This window comes from Apteryx rowi, unplaced genomic scaffold (genome assembly GCF_003343035.1).
Source record: "Apteryx rowi isolate R43461 unplaced genomic scaffold, aptRow1 scaffold_802, whole genome shotgun sequence".
Taxonomy (NCBI): Eukaryota; Metazoa; Chordata; class Aves; order Apterygiformes; family Apterygidae; genus Apteryx; species Apteryx rowi.
Window position 1 is genome coordinate 96,269 of NW_020451097.1, and position 19,328 is coordinate 115,596.

The following is a 19,328-nucleotide window of genomic DNA, read 5'->3' on the forward strand; positions in this document are numbered from 1 at the left end:
ATACAGAAAGCTTGATAGTCCTGTTTACTGGGAAACCAACATGAAAAAAAAACTCAGAGGAAGAGCTATACATAGCCACTTCTATTCCCTTTCTGCAGCTACCTGCCATTCTTGCTTTGCCCTTTGCTGCTTCTATTCACAAGTTTATTTCTCAGAAGGGTATACTAAAGTAAATGACAAAAGTCAAAGGAAGAAAAACAGCCGAAAAACTGAAAGAAATAATGTGAGGCAAAACCTGCTATTGCTGTGGCTCATTTTGCACAAGGAGATAATGAACTAGTCTTTCAAGGCTTCTTCTTATCTGTCACTTTATTCCCCAAACAAGTTGATAATTATCTTTGTAAGAGAGGAGAAGAGAAGCAGTCCAAAGTATCTGCAATGTTGTGTGGTGCCTCTTCTGTTGTCCTGGTACACACCCCCGCTCTGTTCTCTAGGGTGATCTTCACTTTGCTACATACCTTTCCAAGTCTGTCAAATTCATCTCAGTCTTGCTTTGCTTTCTCCATGATGCCAGGGAAAAACAGCAAGTGTTTTTTATGCTTCCTCTGACTTGCACTCTCTTTGCCTCCAACTACAGCACAGAACACAGTTTTGCTGGGTGGAAGGTCAGGAAACAGCAATAGAGCCAATTTCCTCTGCCTCATTTTCTTCCCCAAACCTCCACCCTGACAAATCCTGGTATCTTCAATAGAGGATTCCATATCACTGAAGAAGGGAGTGATGTCAAAAAGCATATAGTAAGCTGATGCTACTCTTTCTTAAGCTGAGATCTTTCATGTAGCTTTAAAAGATCAGTGCATAGGGTTATGATCTTGCTTCAGCTGAATGTTTTAAAATGCCTTCTCTTCAAAGGGTGAAAAAGGAGACAATGGAGACCCTGGTGTAAAAGGAGAAAAAGGAGAACCAAATGGAGGTTTTTTTCTGACAGGACCTCCTGGACCACCTGGAAGATCAGGATCAGTTGTAAGTCATGCAAGCTGTATAATAGGAATAATTGTGGGCACACATTGTTTTAACTTAGAAAGCACTAAATAGAGACAAACAACAAGATGATGCTAAGAACTATATATAAACTCGTATGCTAACAATTAGATTAGTAAGGGAAAGAGAGAGTTGCATTAGGCATAGACACAGACACTTCAGTATTGTGTATGGAATTAATTTTCCATGAAAAATTGATGCAATGTTATGCTAGCTGCTCAGCTGCCTAACACAACTACATCAGAAAGTAGGTGCATGCTATTAATAGCATTACAAATCAAGGCAGAACATATGACTTGTGATGCTACTCCTTATGTCCTCATAAAGGCCAAAATAGGCTATACAAAATGAAACAGAGGCTGTCTTAAAAAAATATTGGCCACCTAAGTAATTCGTTTTATTTTATGTTCTAGTGATGCAAAAACATGTATGAAAAGTCCAGTGCGTACCAATCTGGACTATTCCTTTAAAATTTAGCCACTGTTTACTTTGCAGAGTGGTTTAATCTCCTGGTGGTTGCCACCACATTTGCTTTGGAATCAGATCTGCTGCCACTTCGCAAACTAGTTAATCCCTGGGATCTGACAACTAATGCATGCATCGCCATACTGTATTACTACGTTCTGTGCCAAGGAGCATCAATAGTGTGCCACAGTTAAGGACAAAGTTTTAGGTTAGCAATACTATCTTCAAAATCTTCCTGATCCTATTTCACATTGCTGAGAACCATCTCCCTATTTAGAAACTGTTCCACTGACAAGAAGAAGGAGTTGGAGGGCACAGCTCAATCCATCAAACAGAGACTAAGCTCTCCTAATCCAGTAACCAAAAACTTTCCATATATGCAGGCCAGTCTGAGCACAGGGAGCATAAGCCCTCTTGATTTAGGCTGACAATGACCTGTTACATCATTGCTAAACTGGAAACTTAGAGATGGAGCCTTTTTATCCTGGAAGACAAGCAGCTGAGGGCATCATGGATATAAGCATTGATCAGGGGAGAGAGAAGACAACATTCAGCATGAGATATACGATCTGCACAGAGACATGGGTTTTTTTAATTTTCCACCATGGTCCTTCAGGCAAACTCAAGACCTTATAAGCACATCTAAGTGAGTAGCACAGCACTCACTTTGCACAAACAAAGCAAAGATTCAGGAGTTTGAGAGCACTGCAGAGTGTTTGCTGGACATTAGCTACTTGGGAATAGGTGCAAGAATTTTCAGAAAGCTTTCTGAAACTTATACTCTTGAATTTAGTTTAGTATATGGGCATATTTTTCATTTTCCATTAATATTCATGGCTCCTTGAAAAAAATCACCTGTGGACTCATATCTAAATAGGGATGCGGTAGTCCGCCTTCAGAAAATGTTGTCCCCAAAGATTAAGGTCCTGCAGCAGTGAAATTAATACATTCAAAGAAATTTTTTTTTTGTTACTGATAGGGACCAAAAGGGGATTCAGTTGTTGGACCCAGAGGACCTCCTGGATTACCTGGCCTACCTGGCTTACCAGGTTTTGGAAAAACTGGACCTCCTGGCCCACCTGGCCCACCAGGACCTCCAGGACCCCCCGCAATATATGGCTCAGGTGAGAAGGTGTGATTCTGCCTTTCACTGTACATATGAGCGCATAGACATACTTACATCTCCCCTTCACCTCTCTTCACATACCTGTTCTTCCAGCTACCCTTTCACTTTTCACACTTAAATCAGATCGTTTCCTTCTCTTCTACACACTCTAGAATTCTTTCCTGGGCGTGTGGATTGGAAACAAGAGCATAAAAAGACAGCAGTTGCAATCAGGTTTCATTGACTAGTGCCAAGGGAGCACTACTGCAGGAAAATCTTATATAAGCTGTGATTGGGAAGTCTGCGTAACAGAGGAAGGCTGCCTTTGTGAAATCTATCAAACTGAGCAGTTAGCAAAATCTGGGAAAATTTTAACGTGGCAACAAGAAGCTCTTCCCTGATATAAGGGCAGTACTCACACCAGAGTTGAGGTCTAGCTGCAAGAGAACTGCCTCTGAGAAAGTAGTTGTTATGCTAATGTTGAATACAAACAAAACTGTTTTGAGGTTGGTTATCGGACCTTTCATGATTTTTAGTTTACTGGATTAGAAAAGGAGCAAAATATGCCACAGATGGTCACATTTGAGGGAGGAGCTTTATAACCAAGGCGGTGCTGGAGTTTCCAATGGATTATTTCAAACTTGCATCAAAGGAAATACATTAATCAAGTGTCACAGTTCAAGACAGTTTCCCTTTTGACTCCCCTTGGGTCACAGGTTTGCTAGTGACAGACATCTTACTGTTATATGCCCAGACCTTGGACCAGGTTCTGGTAGATGGGGTCTTGTGTGCCTCTGAGACTACTTAGCAAGTTTACCCGAGTGAGAGACTGATTCTTCCCTCTGGGAGCTGAGACCAGAAAGGGAATCCAGTGAGCCAAAACCAGTCTTCCAGACCAAAGCATTCCTTAATCTGAAGAAAGCTGAAGGAAGATAGCATACTGACAGCAAGGGTGCTGTTAACAGTATAAAGAGACTATAAAGCAGATCCGTCTTGCCTAAAGTTTGGGTTGGCCTAGCTAATCCAAATCTCTATTTGTGAGAACTAATGATCAGTGTGCTTCTCTACAGTACCTGTTCTTCCCATGTGCTGGTTTTGGGAGCAACACTTTAGGAATTTTCTCATATAATTTATATCAAGCACTTCTGAATATTAGCTAAGAGACTCAATCAGACAGAACAAATTATTATTAGTATTCCATCCTTCTACTTTTGCTTGTCCACTCTGCCATTAGCCTTCGTCATCCTCCTGCACATTTTCCCCTTTGCTTTATAAGAAGCTTCTCTGAGCAGCACTGATAGATGTCCATTTTACTAAATGTTATGAACACTGATGTTAATTTATTTCCTATCTTCAAGGTACCTAGTCATCTCTGTTAAAGCTCTCACTTACTGTAATATGGAGCTCACATACTGTAATGTGGGGGAAAGAGGAACAGCTTATCTGCAAATAAATAGTGGGGCTTAAATAACCCCAACAGCCTGCAAGCTGTTGATCTTTACCTCCCATGTAACAGGTAAAAGAATAAGTTTCATCACTGCTTTTAAAAAAAACCTTAAAGTACATTTTCTGTAGTTCTTTTGAACAAAGCTATTCAGAATTTGAGTTTGTAAGGACCACGGTCATTATGAGTTTACACTGCTCCTAGAAACCAACATCAAATATTTTCTTTAGGTTTACTTTCTCTCGAAAAAGACTTACAACATGTATTGTACACTTGTTTTGTTTTAGCAGCTGCAGTTCCTGGGCCACCAGGTCCTCCAGGAGAGCCAGGGTCACCTGTGACCAGGAATCTGGTAAGATAACAAACTATGGAAGTTTGCCTTTGAAAACTTTGCTCCAAAGCTTATGGTGGCTGTTGATAGCACTGCTTGAGAAAAGGTTGAGTTCCTGAATTTTTATTTATTAGAATGTTTTCTGTTTTTCTGAACATCGTAATTTTTTCAGAAGGGAAACCATACAGCTGGGAAGAGTGAATGAAGAAGTCTGTCTATTATCTTGTTAGTAACAGCCTATTCAACAAATGCAAAGTAAGACTGATGGGATGTTAAAGCAATGGAAAGGTGTGCATATTGCATGTTCAAAGCAATGTCTCTGAAAGAGTGTGGCAACTTAGTATGATGAGATACTAGAACAGTTATTCTGAATACTCTGTTTCCATGGAAGAAACACTTTATATTACTAGATTAAAACCCAGTAAGTCAGATAACTTACTTCTAAGAAAAAACTGTAGCTTTTCCTAAGAAATCTAAAAATCTGTAAAGCCTCAAATTGCTGTGCCAGAGAGTACATATAACTGGAATTGTTCCTTTTTATTACTGGGTCACTTAAATCAGAGTTGTACCCCAGATGTTCATCCTGTAGAAAAGATACCCAAGACTTCTGTCCTGTTAATTTCCAGATCAAATATTCTCAGTTTATGGGGGAAAAAAAAGGATAACAAGTTTGCAGTGGAGTTTCATTGCCATTTTTTAATTTATTCATATTCTTATGTTATGATAGAAGAGCAAATTCTCTGTACATCTTGGCAATCATTTAAAAATGCACTAATAAACAAGGAGACTTTCAGATCACCCACATTATATAAAATGGCCTGACATGAATGCAAGCATAAGTTACTTTTGATGCCTTCCCATCATATTGCCATATCTCTGCTGACTGCCTTTACCCACAGAAATTCAGCTGACAGATGTTACAGACCAGAGGAGAAACTGATGAACAAAGACTGATGCCCCAAGGTAGAGGACTGTGGTTACAGCTTGGGAGATACTTTCTTAGGTAGGACATCCCAGGCCACTTAGGTCAAAACAAACATTTTAAAATCAATCTGCAAAACTATAGCAGGGTCTGCACGGGTTATAAAGCATCAATAGACTTCTCTGACACTATCAAGAAATGAAAAAGAGATGAGATTCAAGTGTCAAGAAATGATGATCTCAAGGAATTTGCCACTGATTTTGTGCTACCTGCAATTTTCATATAGACTGTAGAAGTAACTCCTCTTAGAGAGCTCTGTGTTCTAATCTTCAGAGGACAAAGATGTAGGTAATAGGTACAATAGCCACATCTGACAGACATCAGTTTCAGCTTACTGACCATCTGTAAAAGAAAAATTGAAAAGTACTTGCTGCATAAACTACAGGCACATGGAAACATAACAAAAGGGATGGAATAAAATACCCTTAAAGAAAAGAGCAAAATTATCTTTTCCACCAATTCCACTTCTTCCAACAATGAACATATCTTCAGTCTTCCATGGATTTCTTCATCAACCAAATAGCAAATCTAGAGTTTTAAAATGAAAAGACTCTCTGCTAAAGACAACTTTTACATTTACTTAGGTACTGGGCATATATGATGGGCAGCTCACTGAGTCCAAATAATTTCGTAACATTTATTTAGTCTTTATTCAACAGGTGACATTTTTGAATATTAAACATTTTGCTGTAATCCCTTGATTTTAAAGAGGTTCTGTTCTAAAATACCATCCGGACTAATCCTGCCACAAGTTTTCAGCTTGCCTAAAAGGTATTTCCTCATCTGAATTCAGTATGTTATTCGTGCTATTTTTCATTTGGATACCTGACTTGAAGTTATATGCTGTGAAAATCAATGGACTAAAATATCTGAACTAATCAAATTAACAAGATTCTTTATGTGAGAGAGCACCTGGAATGTATTGAGCTCTGCCTAGGGGTGGATGAAGAGCAAGTTGAGAGCTTATGGGGAAGGATTAAAGGGCAGGCTAGCATGGGTGACACTGTTGTGGGTGTTTACTACAGGCCACCTGATCAGGAAGAGGAAGTTGATGAGGCCTTCCACAGACAGCTGGAAGTAGCCTCACAATCACAGGCCCTGGTTCTTGTGGGGGACTTCAACCACCCTGATATCTGCTGGAAAGACAACACAACTAGGCACAAACAGTCCCAGAGGTTCCTGCAGAGCATTGATGACAACTTCTTGACACAGGTGGTGGAGGAGCCAACAAGGAGAGGTGTGCTGCTGGACCTTGTACTAACAAACAAAGAAGGACTGGTGGAAGATGTGAAGGTCGGGGGCAGCCTTGTCTGCAGTGACCATGAGATGGTGGAGTTCAGGATCCTGCGAGGAGGCAGCAGGGCACTAAGTAGGATCGCAACCCTGGATTTCAGGAGAGCAAACTTTGGCCTCTTCAGGGACCTACTTGGAGGAATTCCATGGGTTAGGGCCCTAGAAGGAAGGGGGGTCCAAGAGAGCTGCTTAATATTCAAGCATCACTTCCTCCAAGTTCAAGAGCGGTGCATCCCTATCAGCAAGAACTCAAGCAAAGGAGGCAGGAGACCTGCATGGATGAGCAAGGAGCTCCTGGCAAAACTCAAACAGAAGGAGGAAGAATACAGAATGTGGAAAGGGGGACAGGCCACTTGGGAGGAATATAGGAACGTTGTCAGAGTATGCAGAGATGCGACGAGGAAGGCCAAGACCCATTTGGCATTAAATCTGGCAAGGGATGTCAAGGACAGCAAGAAGGGCTTCTTCAAATACATCAGTAGCAAGAGGAAGACTAGGGAAAGCGTGGGCGCGCTACTGAATGGGGTGGGTGCCCTGGTGACGAAGGATGCAGAGAAGGCAGAGTTACTGAATGCCTTCTTTGCTTCAGTCTTTACTGCTAAGGCCAGCCCTCAGGAATCCCAGACCCTGGAGGCAAGAGAGAAAGTCTGGAGAAAGGAAGACTTTCCCTTGGTGGAGGAGGATCGGGTTAGAGATCACTTAAGCAAGTTTGATACCCATAAATCCATGGGCCCCGATGGGATGCACCCACGAGTGCTGAGGGAGCTGGTGGACATTATTGCTAAGCCACTCTCCATCTTTGAAAGGTTATGGAGAACAGGAGAGGTGCCTGAAGACTGGAAGAAAGCCAATGTCACCCCAGTCTTCAAAAAGGGCAAGAAGGAGGACCCAGGGAACTACAGGCCAGTCAGCCTCACTTCCATCCCTGGAAAGGTGATGGAGCAGCTCATCCTGGAGGCCATCTCCAAGCATATGGAGGAAAAGAAGGTGATCAGGAGTAGTCAGCATGGCTTCACCAAGGGGAAATCATGCTTAACCAACCTGATAGCCTTCTATGATGGAAGGACTGCCTGGGTAGATGAGGGGAGAGCAGTGGATGTTGTCTAACTTGACTTCAGCAAGGCTTTCGACACTGTCTCCTATAACATCCTCATAGGTGAGCTCAGGAAGTGTGGGTTAGATGAGTGGACAGTGAGGTGGATTGAGAACTGGCTGAACGGCAGGGCTCAGAGGGTTGTGATCAGTGGTGCAGTCTAGTTGGAGGCCTGTAGCTAGCGGTGTCCCCCAGGGGTCAGTACTGGGTCCAGTCTTGTTCAACTTCTTCATCAATGACCTGGATGAAGGCACAGAGTGCACCCTCAGCAAGTTTGCTGATGATCCAAAACTGGGAGGAGTGGCTGATACACCAGAGGGCTGTGCTGCCATTCAGAGAGACCTGGACAGGCTGGAGAGGTGGGCGGAGAGSAACCTCMTGAAGTTCAACAAAGGCAAGTGCAGGGTCCTGCACCGAGGGAGGAATAACCCCATGCACCAGTACAGGTTGGGGGTAGATCTGCTGGAAAGCAGCTCTGCCGAGAAGGACCTGGGAGTGCTGGTGGACAACAAGTTAAGCATGAGGCAGCAGTGTGCCCTTGTGGCCAAGAAGGCCAGTGGTATCCTGGGGTGCATTGGGAAGAGTGTTGCCCTCTACTCAGCCCTGGTGAGGCCACATCTGGAGTACTGTGTCCAGTTCTGGGCTCCCCAGTACAAGAGAGACATGGAGCTACTAGAGCAAGGCCAGCGGAGGGCTACAAAGATGATTAGGGGACTGGAGCATCTCTCTTATGAGGAAAGGCTGAGAGAGCTGGGCCTGTTTTAGCACGGAGAAGAGAAGACAGAGGGGAGATCTTATCAATGTATACAAATATCTGAAGGGAGGGTGTCAAGAGGATGAGGCCAGACTCTTTTCAGTGGTGCCCAGCGACAGGACGTGAGGCAACGGGCACAAACTGAAACACAGACAGTTCCGGCTGAACATGAGAAAAAACTTCTTCACTGTGAGGGTGACAGCGCACTGGAACAGGTTGCCCAGAGAGGTTGTGGAGTCTCCTTCTCTGGAGATTTTCAAAACCCGCCTGGACGCAATCCTGTGCAACATGCTCTAGGTGACCCCGCTTGAGCAGGGGGGGTTGGACTTAGACAATCTCTGGGAGTCCCTTCCAGCCTCAACCATTCTGTGATTCTGTGATTCTGTGATCACAACAACAGTAAGGAAAACATAACAACAGAGACAAATGTATCTAGAATTGCGTGTGATATTTATAGGCTATGCCCAGCCTTATCAAGTCTCTCCTGAACTCTCCCATTTTGACCCAGTGTACTAAACTTTAGAGATGTAATCTTCTCACTCTGTGCAGAATTAACTCTTGGTGAAGTTATAGCAAAATCAACAGAATCATGATGCTGTTATGCCAAAGTAGCAAGAACTTTATGTTCTAAAAGCTTTCTGTATGAAATAAGGTAAAACTGACTTTATGAGCATTTCCTGCACAAGGAGCTTTGATGTTTCTAAACTTACTCAAATAAGACTTAAATTTAACATGCGAAATGTTCTCTGTGTTTGGTGCTGTCACACAGGGTTTTGCTTTTGTTTTGTCACTTGACAGGTTACAACATTCCGCAATGTCGAGGGTATGTTGGAAAAGGTTCATTTAGTAGCAGAAGGTACACTGATCTATCTGAGTGAAACCAGTGAAGTTTTTATCCGTGTTCGAAACGGATGGAGAAAATTGCAGGTACTATTGCACTGTTTCCCAATCCTTTTCAGTTCCCTTACTCAAAATGGAGTTGTTGCAGATGTTTGTAAAGGGGTGGGGAAGTATGGGTGCAAAGATTTTTTTTTTTAGTTCAGAAGCTGCTAATGATATGGTTTTGTTTGCTTTTCATTTTCTGTTTTTTCAGCTTGGTGAATTAATTCCTATCCCTGCTGACAGCCTTCCACCTCCAGCCATATCAAGTCATGTATGTACAAAATATTGGACTGTGAAAAGCTTATCCTTGGTGTGCAAAAACTGAGGAAACATTGGGCAGAACTGCAGGATCGTTTCTGCACAATATGATTTCTGTTGAGGCTTGTCAGTTCAGCATAAGTATCCTACCACTACATAAGCTTTCAAATTGGTTCATACTGGCCAGCCATTAGTCTATAACCATTAACTTCTGAGACTCTGAATACTACAGAGACAAAGCAGGATCTCTAAAGCTGTTTACAAAAAAAAAAAAAAAAAAAAAATCAGAATTCTGTTTTGTGACACTGAAGTCAGCATATCAAGCCCTGGTCCCTTTCAAGGAAACTCAGTAAAGAGCTTCTGAAAAGCAGGTTTTCTTAAAAAGATTATAGTCCTGTATTCCTGCATTCAGGGTACATAATTGTCATCCGTATGTAGCTTATCCCACAGCGTGCTGAGGTCTATTCTAAAGCCTCATTTTTTTAATCTATACCTGCCTCCATTCTGCAGGTTATTGTACAAAGCTGTATGTGAACACGCTGCCTGTCCCCCAAAATCCCAGGAGGATGAAAAACAAAAAGTGGAGAAGGGAATAGAGAACAGTCTTTGTGGCAGGTTAATTGATCTGACTGTGTAGTGCTGAGGTAATGAAAGGCAAGAGAGTGCTAGGAAGGAGTGGGGGAGAAGGGAGATGGCCAGAGAAAGCCTGGTGACAAAGAAATAGAACAAAGTTAAAGGAGGTCAGAGAGAAAGGCACTTAGCACACTGGGAAGATGTCTAGACCTCAGGTTGTAGGAAATTGTCTGCAGCCTCCAGCTGACATCATGTGAGTTTCCAGACTGGTACAGTCACTGCCTTATTACTCATACTTCCCATGAGTACAGAAGAAAACTTTGCTGTTCTTGAAACAGCTATCAAGCTCATCAACCCTCTGGTCTCTACAATCAACTTACTTAAGAGGGGGAATTACTGAGGCCTTCAGAAATCTTCCTACCCACCACATTTTCTGTTTCTACATCCTCCTTACGCTTTCAGTTTTAATTTTTCTGAACCAGTTTTCTGCATCTGCCAGGCCAATTCCATGCAGGACTCCCAACATGTTCTGACATGGACGCTAACTGTGCAATGCTTAGACTCAGGTTTAGTAAAGCAACTCTGTCCAGCACAGTATTTAAACATATATTAAAGTGATTTTCTAAATTAATGATCGGTAGAAAAAGCATGCGGCTGTACAGTTTTGGTTTATTCTTCAGAGGCAGGAGAGTTTCAGATTCTCTAATATTCAATGCTTGTTTTATTTAGAAAACTGCTGACTGTCTAAAATTCTGATTTGAGTAAAGGATTAAACATATATGTTTGTGTGTGTTAAAATAACAGGGATTTCAGTCTCTTCYGGCATTGAGTCCAATTTCAAATATGAATAATGGAAAACCAGCAGTAAGTATGAGAACTGTATCCCAACTTCATAGCTGTGTTTTGAAACATTGTATTTTTGCATTATGAGAGAGTTTTGTAATACCTCCTCTTTAAATTCACAGAATTTACTTTGGAAATTTTCAAATACACTGGTTTAGACAGCTTGAACAGAATTTTGAACATTTTCATCCAGAACTACTGTGGTCATCCTCACCCTTTTCCTATCTCACTCAAAAAAATCCCCAAATCCTGATTTCTAAGTTAGGAATACTTATTTACTTAGTCATTTTAACAAAAATGTAAAAAACTAAGTTGTGTTATTATTAAATCAATAAAATATTAGAATCTTTTCTGTCTTCATGATGCTGATTGTTTTTAAASAGACATTTTAGAGTCTAAGCCATAATTTAAAATACTTTAAAATATTTAGATAAAGAAAGCAAGATAACCAAGTTACATCTTAAAAAAAAAAAGTGGATTAGTTCCTGCATTTATATTGTTTGACTCAGGCATGTTACTCCTGCTACTTGATAACAGTAAATTTTTAAATGGTATATGGTCACATCTTGCTATTTATTTCCATGCTTGTAAGAGTGGGGATTTTGTTTGCGTGATAACTCCAAGAAAGCTGTTTAAAAAACCTTAGCTTTTTTTTTTAAATGGAAGTTTTATTTTTTAGGAGTATATAATTTTCATGGTTTTCTGACCGTTCAAAGATAAATGTGTAATTCTGCTGTCAGCTGGATAACTTTAAGAAATGTGATGTTATGGCAACAAATGACACTTTACACCTGGTATGGAATGTACTAGCTATTGTGCTCAGGGATTTTTATAATTTATTTCAAAGACATTTTCCTCATGTTATAAATTTTAAAAATTGGTGATATCTCTTCTCTTTTTTCCAGCTGCATCTGGTGGCTTTAAACTTGCCATTAGTTGGTGACATGCGAGCAGATTTTCAGTGTTTTCAACAGGCGCAGCTAGCAGGTTTGACGTCTACCTATAGAGCCTTTCTTTCATCACATTTGCAAGATCTGGCCACAGTTGTGAGAAAAACAGACAGATACAATTTACCAATAGTCAATCTTAAGGTAAAAATGAGTGCTTATTACTTTTTTTATTCAGATAGACAGTAGATGCCCTGAAATCTTGGAAAACAGCAAAAGCAGAAGTTTCGGTCCAAACTGCACTTTACGAAGAAGTTTTGCTTTATATTTTCAAGTCAGGGTCCCGAAAGAAATGTAATGTTGAAGTAGAAAGTCGCAGACTGTCTCACATTTCATTTGTATTGTCTACAACTACTTTTTTCAATACCCTAAGACTAATGGTAGAAATAAAGCTATGAGAATGGCTTACTTAAAGCAGACTGCTGACATAGCAACAGTGCGATGTTCAGCCTTCTGGAAATTTTTCTATTAGCAAGGAAACTGCATCTTCATTTGTCAAAGATGGATATTATCTTCTACTTTCTAGTATGACCACAGAGTTTAGTACACTAAAATGCCTATTTTTCCTCATTTTTAAAGATAATGGCAAATTCTGTGCTTAGTACTGATACTGTATTTACACCAATGAAACTGAGAGTTTTTGCAAGAGTCTAGAACATGAGTCATCTTGTGGATTCACACAAACAGACACACTCTAAAATTGAGTAAAACAAACCACGTCTCAGTAGTATTGGCTGGCTCCCAGCACAAACAGCCAAAGAAATCTACAGGAATCACATGTGATTCTTGGAGCTCACTGAATGGATTCTACTCTGAAGTGCAGGCAAATACAGATGCTTGGAGGAAAACCGGTAAAAACAAAGTTGTTCCAACTTTTACTGGTAAAACTCAAAAGCAATTTGAGAGGTACCCTGACACAAAGCTTTTGATATTTGCAGCACTTGTCATAAAACTGTGACCTCATCACAATTTGTATTTTCATTACAAACTACTTTTATATTTTCTCTTTAGCTAGAGTAGTTCTAAGCAAATCTTCAAATAACCATGTGGACAGTTAGGAGGAGGAGGAAGGCAGTGGAAATACTGAAAATAATGTATCAAGCTGAAGATCTGAGCTGAAGTCAATGGAGCAGAGACATAACTGTGAATGGAAAGGCCAGAAGCAAAGATGTAGGTTTAAGAGCTATTAGCACAGACATGATAGATGAGATGAGTTTGTTCAGGAGCATTGGGTGGAGACTGGGATGTGGAAGCTGGAATCTGAAGTGTTTTTAAGTGCAGATAAGATTTTAGATTTATAGAATTCTTCTATAAAAGTCAGGTATGACATGTGGATTTCAGATTCATTTTGTTTGTAAAAGTGGCTTTGAAATTTCAACAGGGAGAAACACTTTTCAGTAACTGGGAATCAATATTTAATGGGAACGGTGGACAATTCAACTCTCATGTTCCAATATACTCATTTGATGGGAGAAATGTCATGACAGATCCATCTTGGTGAGTTTACATTACCATTTGCAAGTTTTACATGACATTTATTTTTACCTGATAGTATAAATGACAACAGCTTGGGCCACTAGAAAGGTCACAAAGACTTCTCCCTTCTCTTATGCCTTCTTTCTCCTCCATTTCTGTTAGCTTACAATTGGGATATCAGGTTGTGTTCTCCTTTTCTCCCTTGCCTTTTGCTTCAAGCAGAAGGAAAGGAGAAATAATTTTTTATATGGTATGAATTGAGCAAAATCACTACACATATAGGCATACAGTTTAATAACACAAAAAAGAGACATTTTTCAGGGAATAACCTCTTAACATTACTTTTCAGGCCTCAAAAAGTAATATGGCATGGTTCAACTGCAAACGGGATCCGACTGGTTAGCAACTACTGCGAAGCCTGGCATACAGCTGATATAGCAGTTATGGGACAAGCATCACCGCTGAAGACAGGGAAACTTCTTGATCAGAAGGCATATAGCTGTAGTAATCAGTTTATCGTTCTCTGCATTGAAAACAGTTTCATATCTGATACCCAAGGAAAATAATTTACCTGTTGCACACAAGAATATTCCATTTTATGACAGAAAAAGCTGACACTGAAATTTAATTTGTAATGATGTAAATACTCTATTTTTTGTAATTGCACATTTCAAGAAAATATAACCAAAGAAAACATACCTCAACACAAACAGTATTCCAGTTGGGTGGAACATCTAGTGTGTGTGAGGCTGACTTAAAGCTCTTCCTTCCACTTGAACTCCACAGGGGGTAGCAGATTTGCCAACAATTAACTCACAGCCCCTTGTCTTTCTGGCTGAGCTGATGATCACTTAAGGGCACTGGTCAAGGGTAGTCTATGAGGAATATCCCATAGCCTGTCTTCTGAACAGTCCAGCTCAGCAAAGCTGCTGCTTCTTCACAGTCGAGAAGCTGCATGCTCTTCCCTCAGTTATGAGGGATGAATTTCACATCCCTGTCTCCCCTCTTTTCGCTTGCCTAGATTTTGAATACCCAAGGCACTATTCTTATATATAAACGTACGCATATTAACCCTGAGTGAATAATGATAGGCTGTCAAATCTGACAAAGCTGGAATTTTCAAAAGAGCTTTAACAACATAGGGCTCACCTCCTTTGTATTTCAGCGGAAGCTGAGTACCTAACTCCCGAAAGCTTGCACAGATTGCAGCCTAAGTGCTTACATATGACTTTAGCGGCTTGATTTCTTATTTCCACTTTCTCTTTGTAGATTCTTCACATAGGGCTTTATGTAGGAGGAGTGAATTTCACCTAGACAAAATCTGGTCCTTGTTTTGGTGCTATTCTCATCAGAAAACCTGAAGCACTGTTAATAGAAAACATCCTGTTTTACTGGCAGAACTGTGCAAAGTAAATGCAGACAAAAGAACCATCTGACCTTTATTTATTCCATTGCATACTAGAGGAAGTCATTTCCTGTTGTGACAGACACTGCTGAACGAAAGATGCCTGTCATGGTTTCTTTAAAATAGATTTTAGACATTGTTATCCCATTAAGTTATATGTAAAGTGACTTTCCTTTTTGTGAATTTACCCTTCAGGTGTTCACATAATGAAAGAGTTGTTAATATAAACTAACAGCAGTAGTGACAGGAATGATCAGTAAACGCTAATATTCTTCATAAACTGTATCACTGTAGTATTTTGTCTCTTGTTTGTATTTTCCTGGTGTATACATTAAGCAAGGTATTTACTTATATTTTAACAGGCAGTAACTATGAAAGTCAATATTCATTTACCACCAAACAGAATATTAAATTACTAGATAGCTGCTTTCAAAATAAAAAAAACCCAGCCAGATCACATTTATTATACTAAACTGATTTAATTATTATATAACATAATAATGTGAAATCCAGGTTTATTTTTTCAATTTAATATAAAAGCACATTTCCCAGGGTCAGCTGAATCATATCTTTTCTTGGAAAATTCAAGATCTCATTATTAAAACATGTTAATGAGGCCAAGCCAATTTATATTACATTTAAACTGTACGCATAACAATTCACTGCACTCATTTATAGTCTGTTCCCACAAAATGCTGAGCACTCTTGTGAAATACAGAATTCCTTTAGTTTCCACAGTTGAAAGAGTTGTATATGAAGGGCAGGTTTTCACTGTGAGTCACAGAAAGTTCAAGGACAACAAAGTGTTTACGCTCTTCTGGCAGAAGCCATCCACCTTAATTGCTGGCAGACCCTCAATCCCTCAAAGGCAGGGATAACTCGCATTTATGCTTGCACCTAGTAATTACAGTCAGTTCTTGCTCTTTCACTCTTGAGCTAGAGCCAGCAGTCACTGCGAGCTGGCTATTTCCCTGCCTAGAGTTGTAGCGACAAGGGAGAGAATGAGAGATGTGATCACACAGAAGAGCTGTAGGGGAGAGGGGAGGGAACTAAAAATACATGCAGTTTTTAGGAGATACTGGTCTAGCATTTAGGCTGGGCCCAGCAAAAATATGTGCAGAATTCTGTTTGTACAGATCATTTCACAGCGCTAACTTCTCTCTGTATCCTGGATAGCTGCTAGAGCTTGGCAGGGAACTGAAATGGTTAATAGCAACCATGGGATCTTAAGGAAGTCTTAATGATTACTTCCCACCTCTGCTATTAATCAACAGGCTATAGGAATCTATTGTACAGCCTTCAACTTAACACAGAGCATTAACCATGCATCACCTGTGCTGCCACAGTGCTGGGTATACTTACTGTGCTAACATATACCACAGCGAAGGAGCTACCTGATCCCAGAATGACATGAGAGATCTGTTAGTAAGCTGAGGATTGCCTGTAGAAAAAAACATCTTCTGTCATTTTAACTAGAGCCAGAGAGGCCCTTTATACTCCCTGATGTAACCCCAGAGAAACAGTAACGTTTGTCAAGAATATGACAGACAAATTTAGTCCAGTATTTTACAAGAAATTAGCCTTCCCTGTCAAGGCAGAATATTTTTGCAGTTGGACCTGATGCTAACACAAAAGGTCAGGTGCACCCAAGGAAGAACATTTGCTAATTCATGTAAGAAACTGTGTGTAAGGCAAATGAATCACCAATACTAGCATCAGAGCAAGGCTGTTGTAAAGAATAACTGCAATAGAAGTCAATGTAAAATGAAGGAGTGAAATCAGAGTATCAGTCAAATAAAATCCTTCTTTCTTTAAGAGAAAGCCTTTGGTTGATAACATCCATCTATTTTGAAGCTTTGATGCACTTTAAAAGAAAGAAGCTAATATACTGCAAATACAGAGGTGAAAATGTTATAAACCATCAGAACTCCAGGGCCTGGTTGATGAATGCTGCATTGGTTTGAATAAAGGGTTTCTTGAAATAAACATAGCAGACTCATTTCAGCTACTGAAATGGGTATTTCTAGAAATCAGACTGGTAGATTTGTTATTATATAAATTGTGGGTGTAAGCTAAACCAAGAGAGGCCTGGTTTAAATCAAGAGGAATCCATGGTGGGATTTGCACTTCTTCACAAGAATAAATTCTCCATTAAAAATAATTAAAATTTAATTTTAATTAAGCTGGTGCTTAAACTGAAGAAAAAAATTCCCACTAACATTTAGGAAAAGTTAATAACCAGCTGAAAAGGGTTATCAAATCATTACCAGAGAGATTCTTTTTTTTATCATGGATACTTTGGGAATGATGCAAAATGCAGGAATACATAGTTGCATACTCACTACAGATTTTTTTCTAATCTAAAAAGATTCTTTATTATCAGGGTAAATTGAAGGATAAGACTTTGACTGTACAACACCAGATTGAACTTAGTTAGAATCAGTCCACATTCTTCAGCTGAAACAACACTCTATTGCAACATTTCATTGGTTTGCATCAGATTTGCCAACTACATTCAGTGAAAAGAAAGCAACAAGAGACATTAACTTTGCCATTTTCAGGAGAGATGCTTTGAGTCAAGCAACATTTTTATTCCATTTTATTTACTTTTTAATAATCAGAAGAAGACTCCTCACTAACAAATGAAAAACTATTTTGTTTTCATTGTACTTTTTCACCTTTTCAAGGACCATTCTGTTAGGAAAGTGCTAATACTGTAGCAGACCCTCCCCCAAAATAAAAAATGAGTTATCTGCACTGTTTTATGCAGCCAGAATATAACTTCTGCCGGCAGGGCACATGTGTACTTACAAATCGTTAACTCTATAATGTTTAAGAAGCAGTTCAGTACAATCAATAATGTAACATCTGTCTGAATTGATTGACTGCCTCCAAAGCACCTTGTGGTGTCACGCAAAGATTTTTAGAATCATCTTTTGACTTGAAACAGCAAGAGTTTATTTTTTTTTCTTTTTGATTCCCAGTGTGTCTCTCCAAATTGCTTAAAAGTTGGTGTAAGAGAATATAATTTTCAGCCTGATTAAGAAAATGGAGGGAAGGTGTATTGGGAGAAAGGGCAGGAGTGTGCATGCATGCACACATAAATGCAAGCACACTCATCTCCAAATAACTTTTTTTGACCTCGCTACCTCAAACTCAGTGGCCAAGTTGGTCTTTAACTGCCTCATCAGCTTCTTTGACCTCATGCACACAGGCAAGTGTTATATCAGGATGGATGAACTTCTGACAACCAATGTACAAACCAGGGCCCAGCAAAAAAAGCGGCTTCTCCTCAACTCACTTTTCTACAGTTCCATTTTTCATGAGAGCCAGCATTCCTCCACAGAGTCTGCTTTGCACTGAACTGTGAGTATAAGCAGTAGATTGTAGGCACCCTACAAACCTGTCCTGATCCATTGATATATGAGAGGTATGTAGCCAGGATGCCTTTTGTCCTGTTCAGTTTAAGGATCTTTCCTTTGGGATGTTGCAAAACATGACATGCTTTCATTGATCACTGCTCCACCTAGGTGAACTAAAATGAGATGAGCGCTTCTCCTCACATTGCTATTCTAAGCAAACCAAAGCTGTGAGTTTATGCACTGCAGCATATACACCTCTAAGGACAGACAACAACACTAGCCTTGGTGCAGTCAAGGAGTGGCCAGCCTTGCAGAGCTCTACAACCAGATGAAAGAAAAAAGAATGACTTTCAACATGTTCAGGAGCTTAACTCAGTCATTTTCTGTTCTTGATCTCAAACATCCTGGATTCAGAAGTTGCCCATATCAGGAAGATATGGCCCTTTTGACATCCTGTATTCACAGGTCAGTGTCTTTCAAACATGCTCTGAGACTGTTTGCCTCCCTTGTTGTGATGTCCAAGGTCACAGCCACCTCTGTACAGAAGCTAATTGGCTAACAGGTTGTAAGATTATGCTAAAATTTGCTATGGCAGAGCTGATCTGAGTAATTAAAGCATACACCACTGACAAAGCTTGAGCATTGGGGGGTCATCTGCAAATGTTTTCACCACTGAGGCTGCAGAATACCCATCCTGACCCCCATTTGCACCCAACTGTAGCTTCCAAAAATAATGCTGCATTCAAATGAGCAGATGTAAGACTGCTATTTGTGTAAAGGGTTCAGATCCACCCAAAGCTGATGCCGTGCATTAATTCACATGAATTAGAAATGGATATGCAGACTGTTACTCAAAAGTAGAAAAATTGCTTAACCAGAGTTCATTGCGATGCATAGATCCAATATGTATTCACCTCCTATCTCTCTCTCCTTCTTTCCTGTAGCTTGGTATTGTATTAGAAGGGTAACATAATCAAGACTAGAAGGGGTCAGAAGATCTCAGAAGATAATCTAGTCCAATTCCCTGCGCAAAGCAAAGCTAAGCTAGCTTCAAGGTTAGATCTTCTCTGAATGCAGGTAGACGAACTGAAGGTGCAACAATGGGCTCAGATGTCTATGCCCCTGTTTTCTGAA

The 19,328-nt window shown here is 40.1% G+C and overlaps 1 protein-coding gene across 1 annotated transcript in view; it reads left to right on the forward strand.

Annotated features, from left to right (window-relative positions):
* The window catches only part of LOC112977190 (collagen alpha-1(XV) chain-like), a 99,607-nt gene extending 84,815 nt beyond the window's left edge, over positions 1 to 14,792 (forward strand). The window contains exons 33-41 of the mRNA XM_026089235.1: positions 853 to 963; positions 2,426 to 2,570; positions 4,283 to 4,347; positions 9,247 to 9,375; positions 9,542 to 9,601; positions 10,966 to 11,025; positions 11,910 to 12,095; positions 13,333 to 13,448; positions 13,777 to 14,792. Coding sequence (XP_025945020.1) covers positions 853 to 963; positions 2,426 to 2,570; positions 4,283 to 4,347; positions 9,247 to 9,375; positions 9,542 to 9,601; positions 10,966 to 11,025; positions 11,910 to 12,095; positions 13,333 to 13,448; positions 13,777 to 13,993 — 1,089 coding nt within the window. The 3' untranslated portion in view covers positions 13,994 to 14,792. The remainder of the gene's footprint in view (positions 1 to 852; positions 964 to 2,425; positions 2,571 to 4,282; positions 4,348 to 9,246; positions 9,376 to 9,541; positions 9,602 to 10,965; positions 11,026 to 11,909; positions 12,096 to 13,332; positions 13,449 to 13,776) is intronic.
* Positions 14,793 to 19,328: the final 4,536 nt, after the last annotated feature.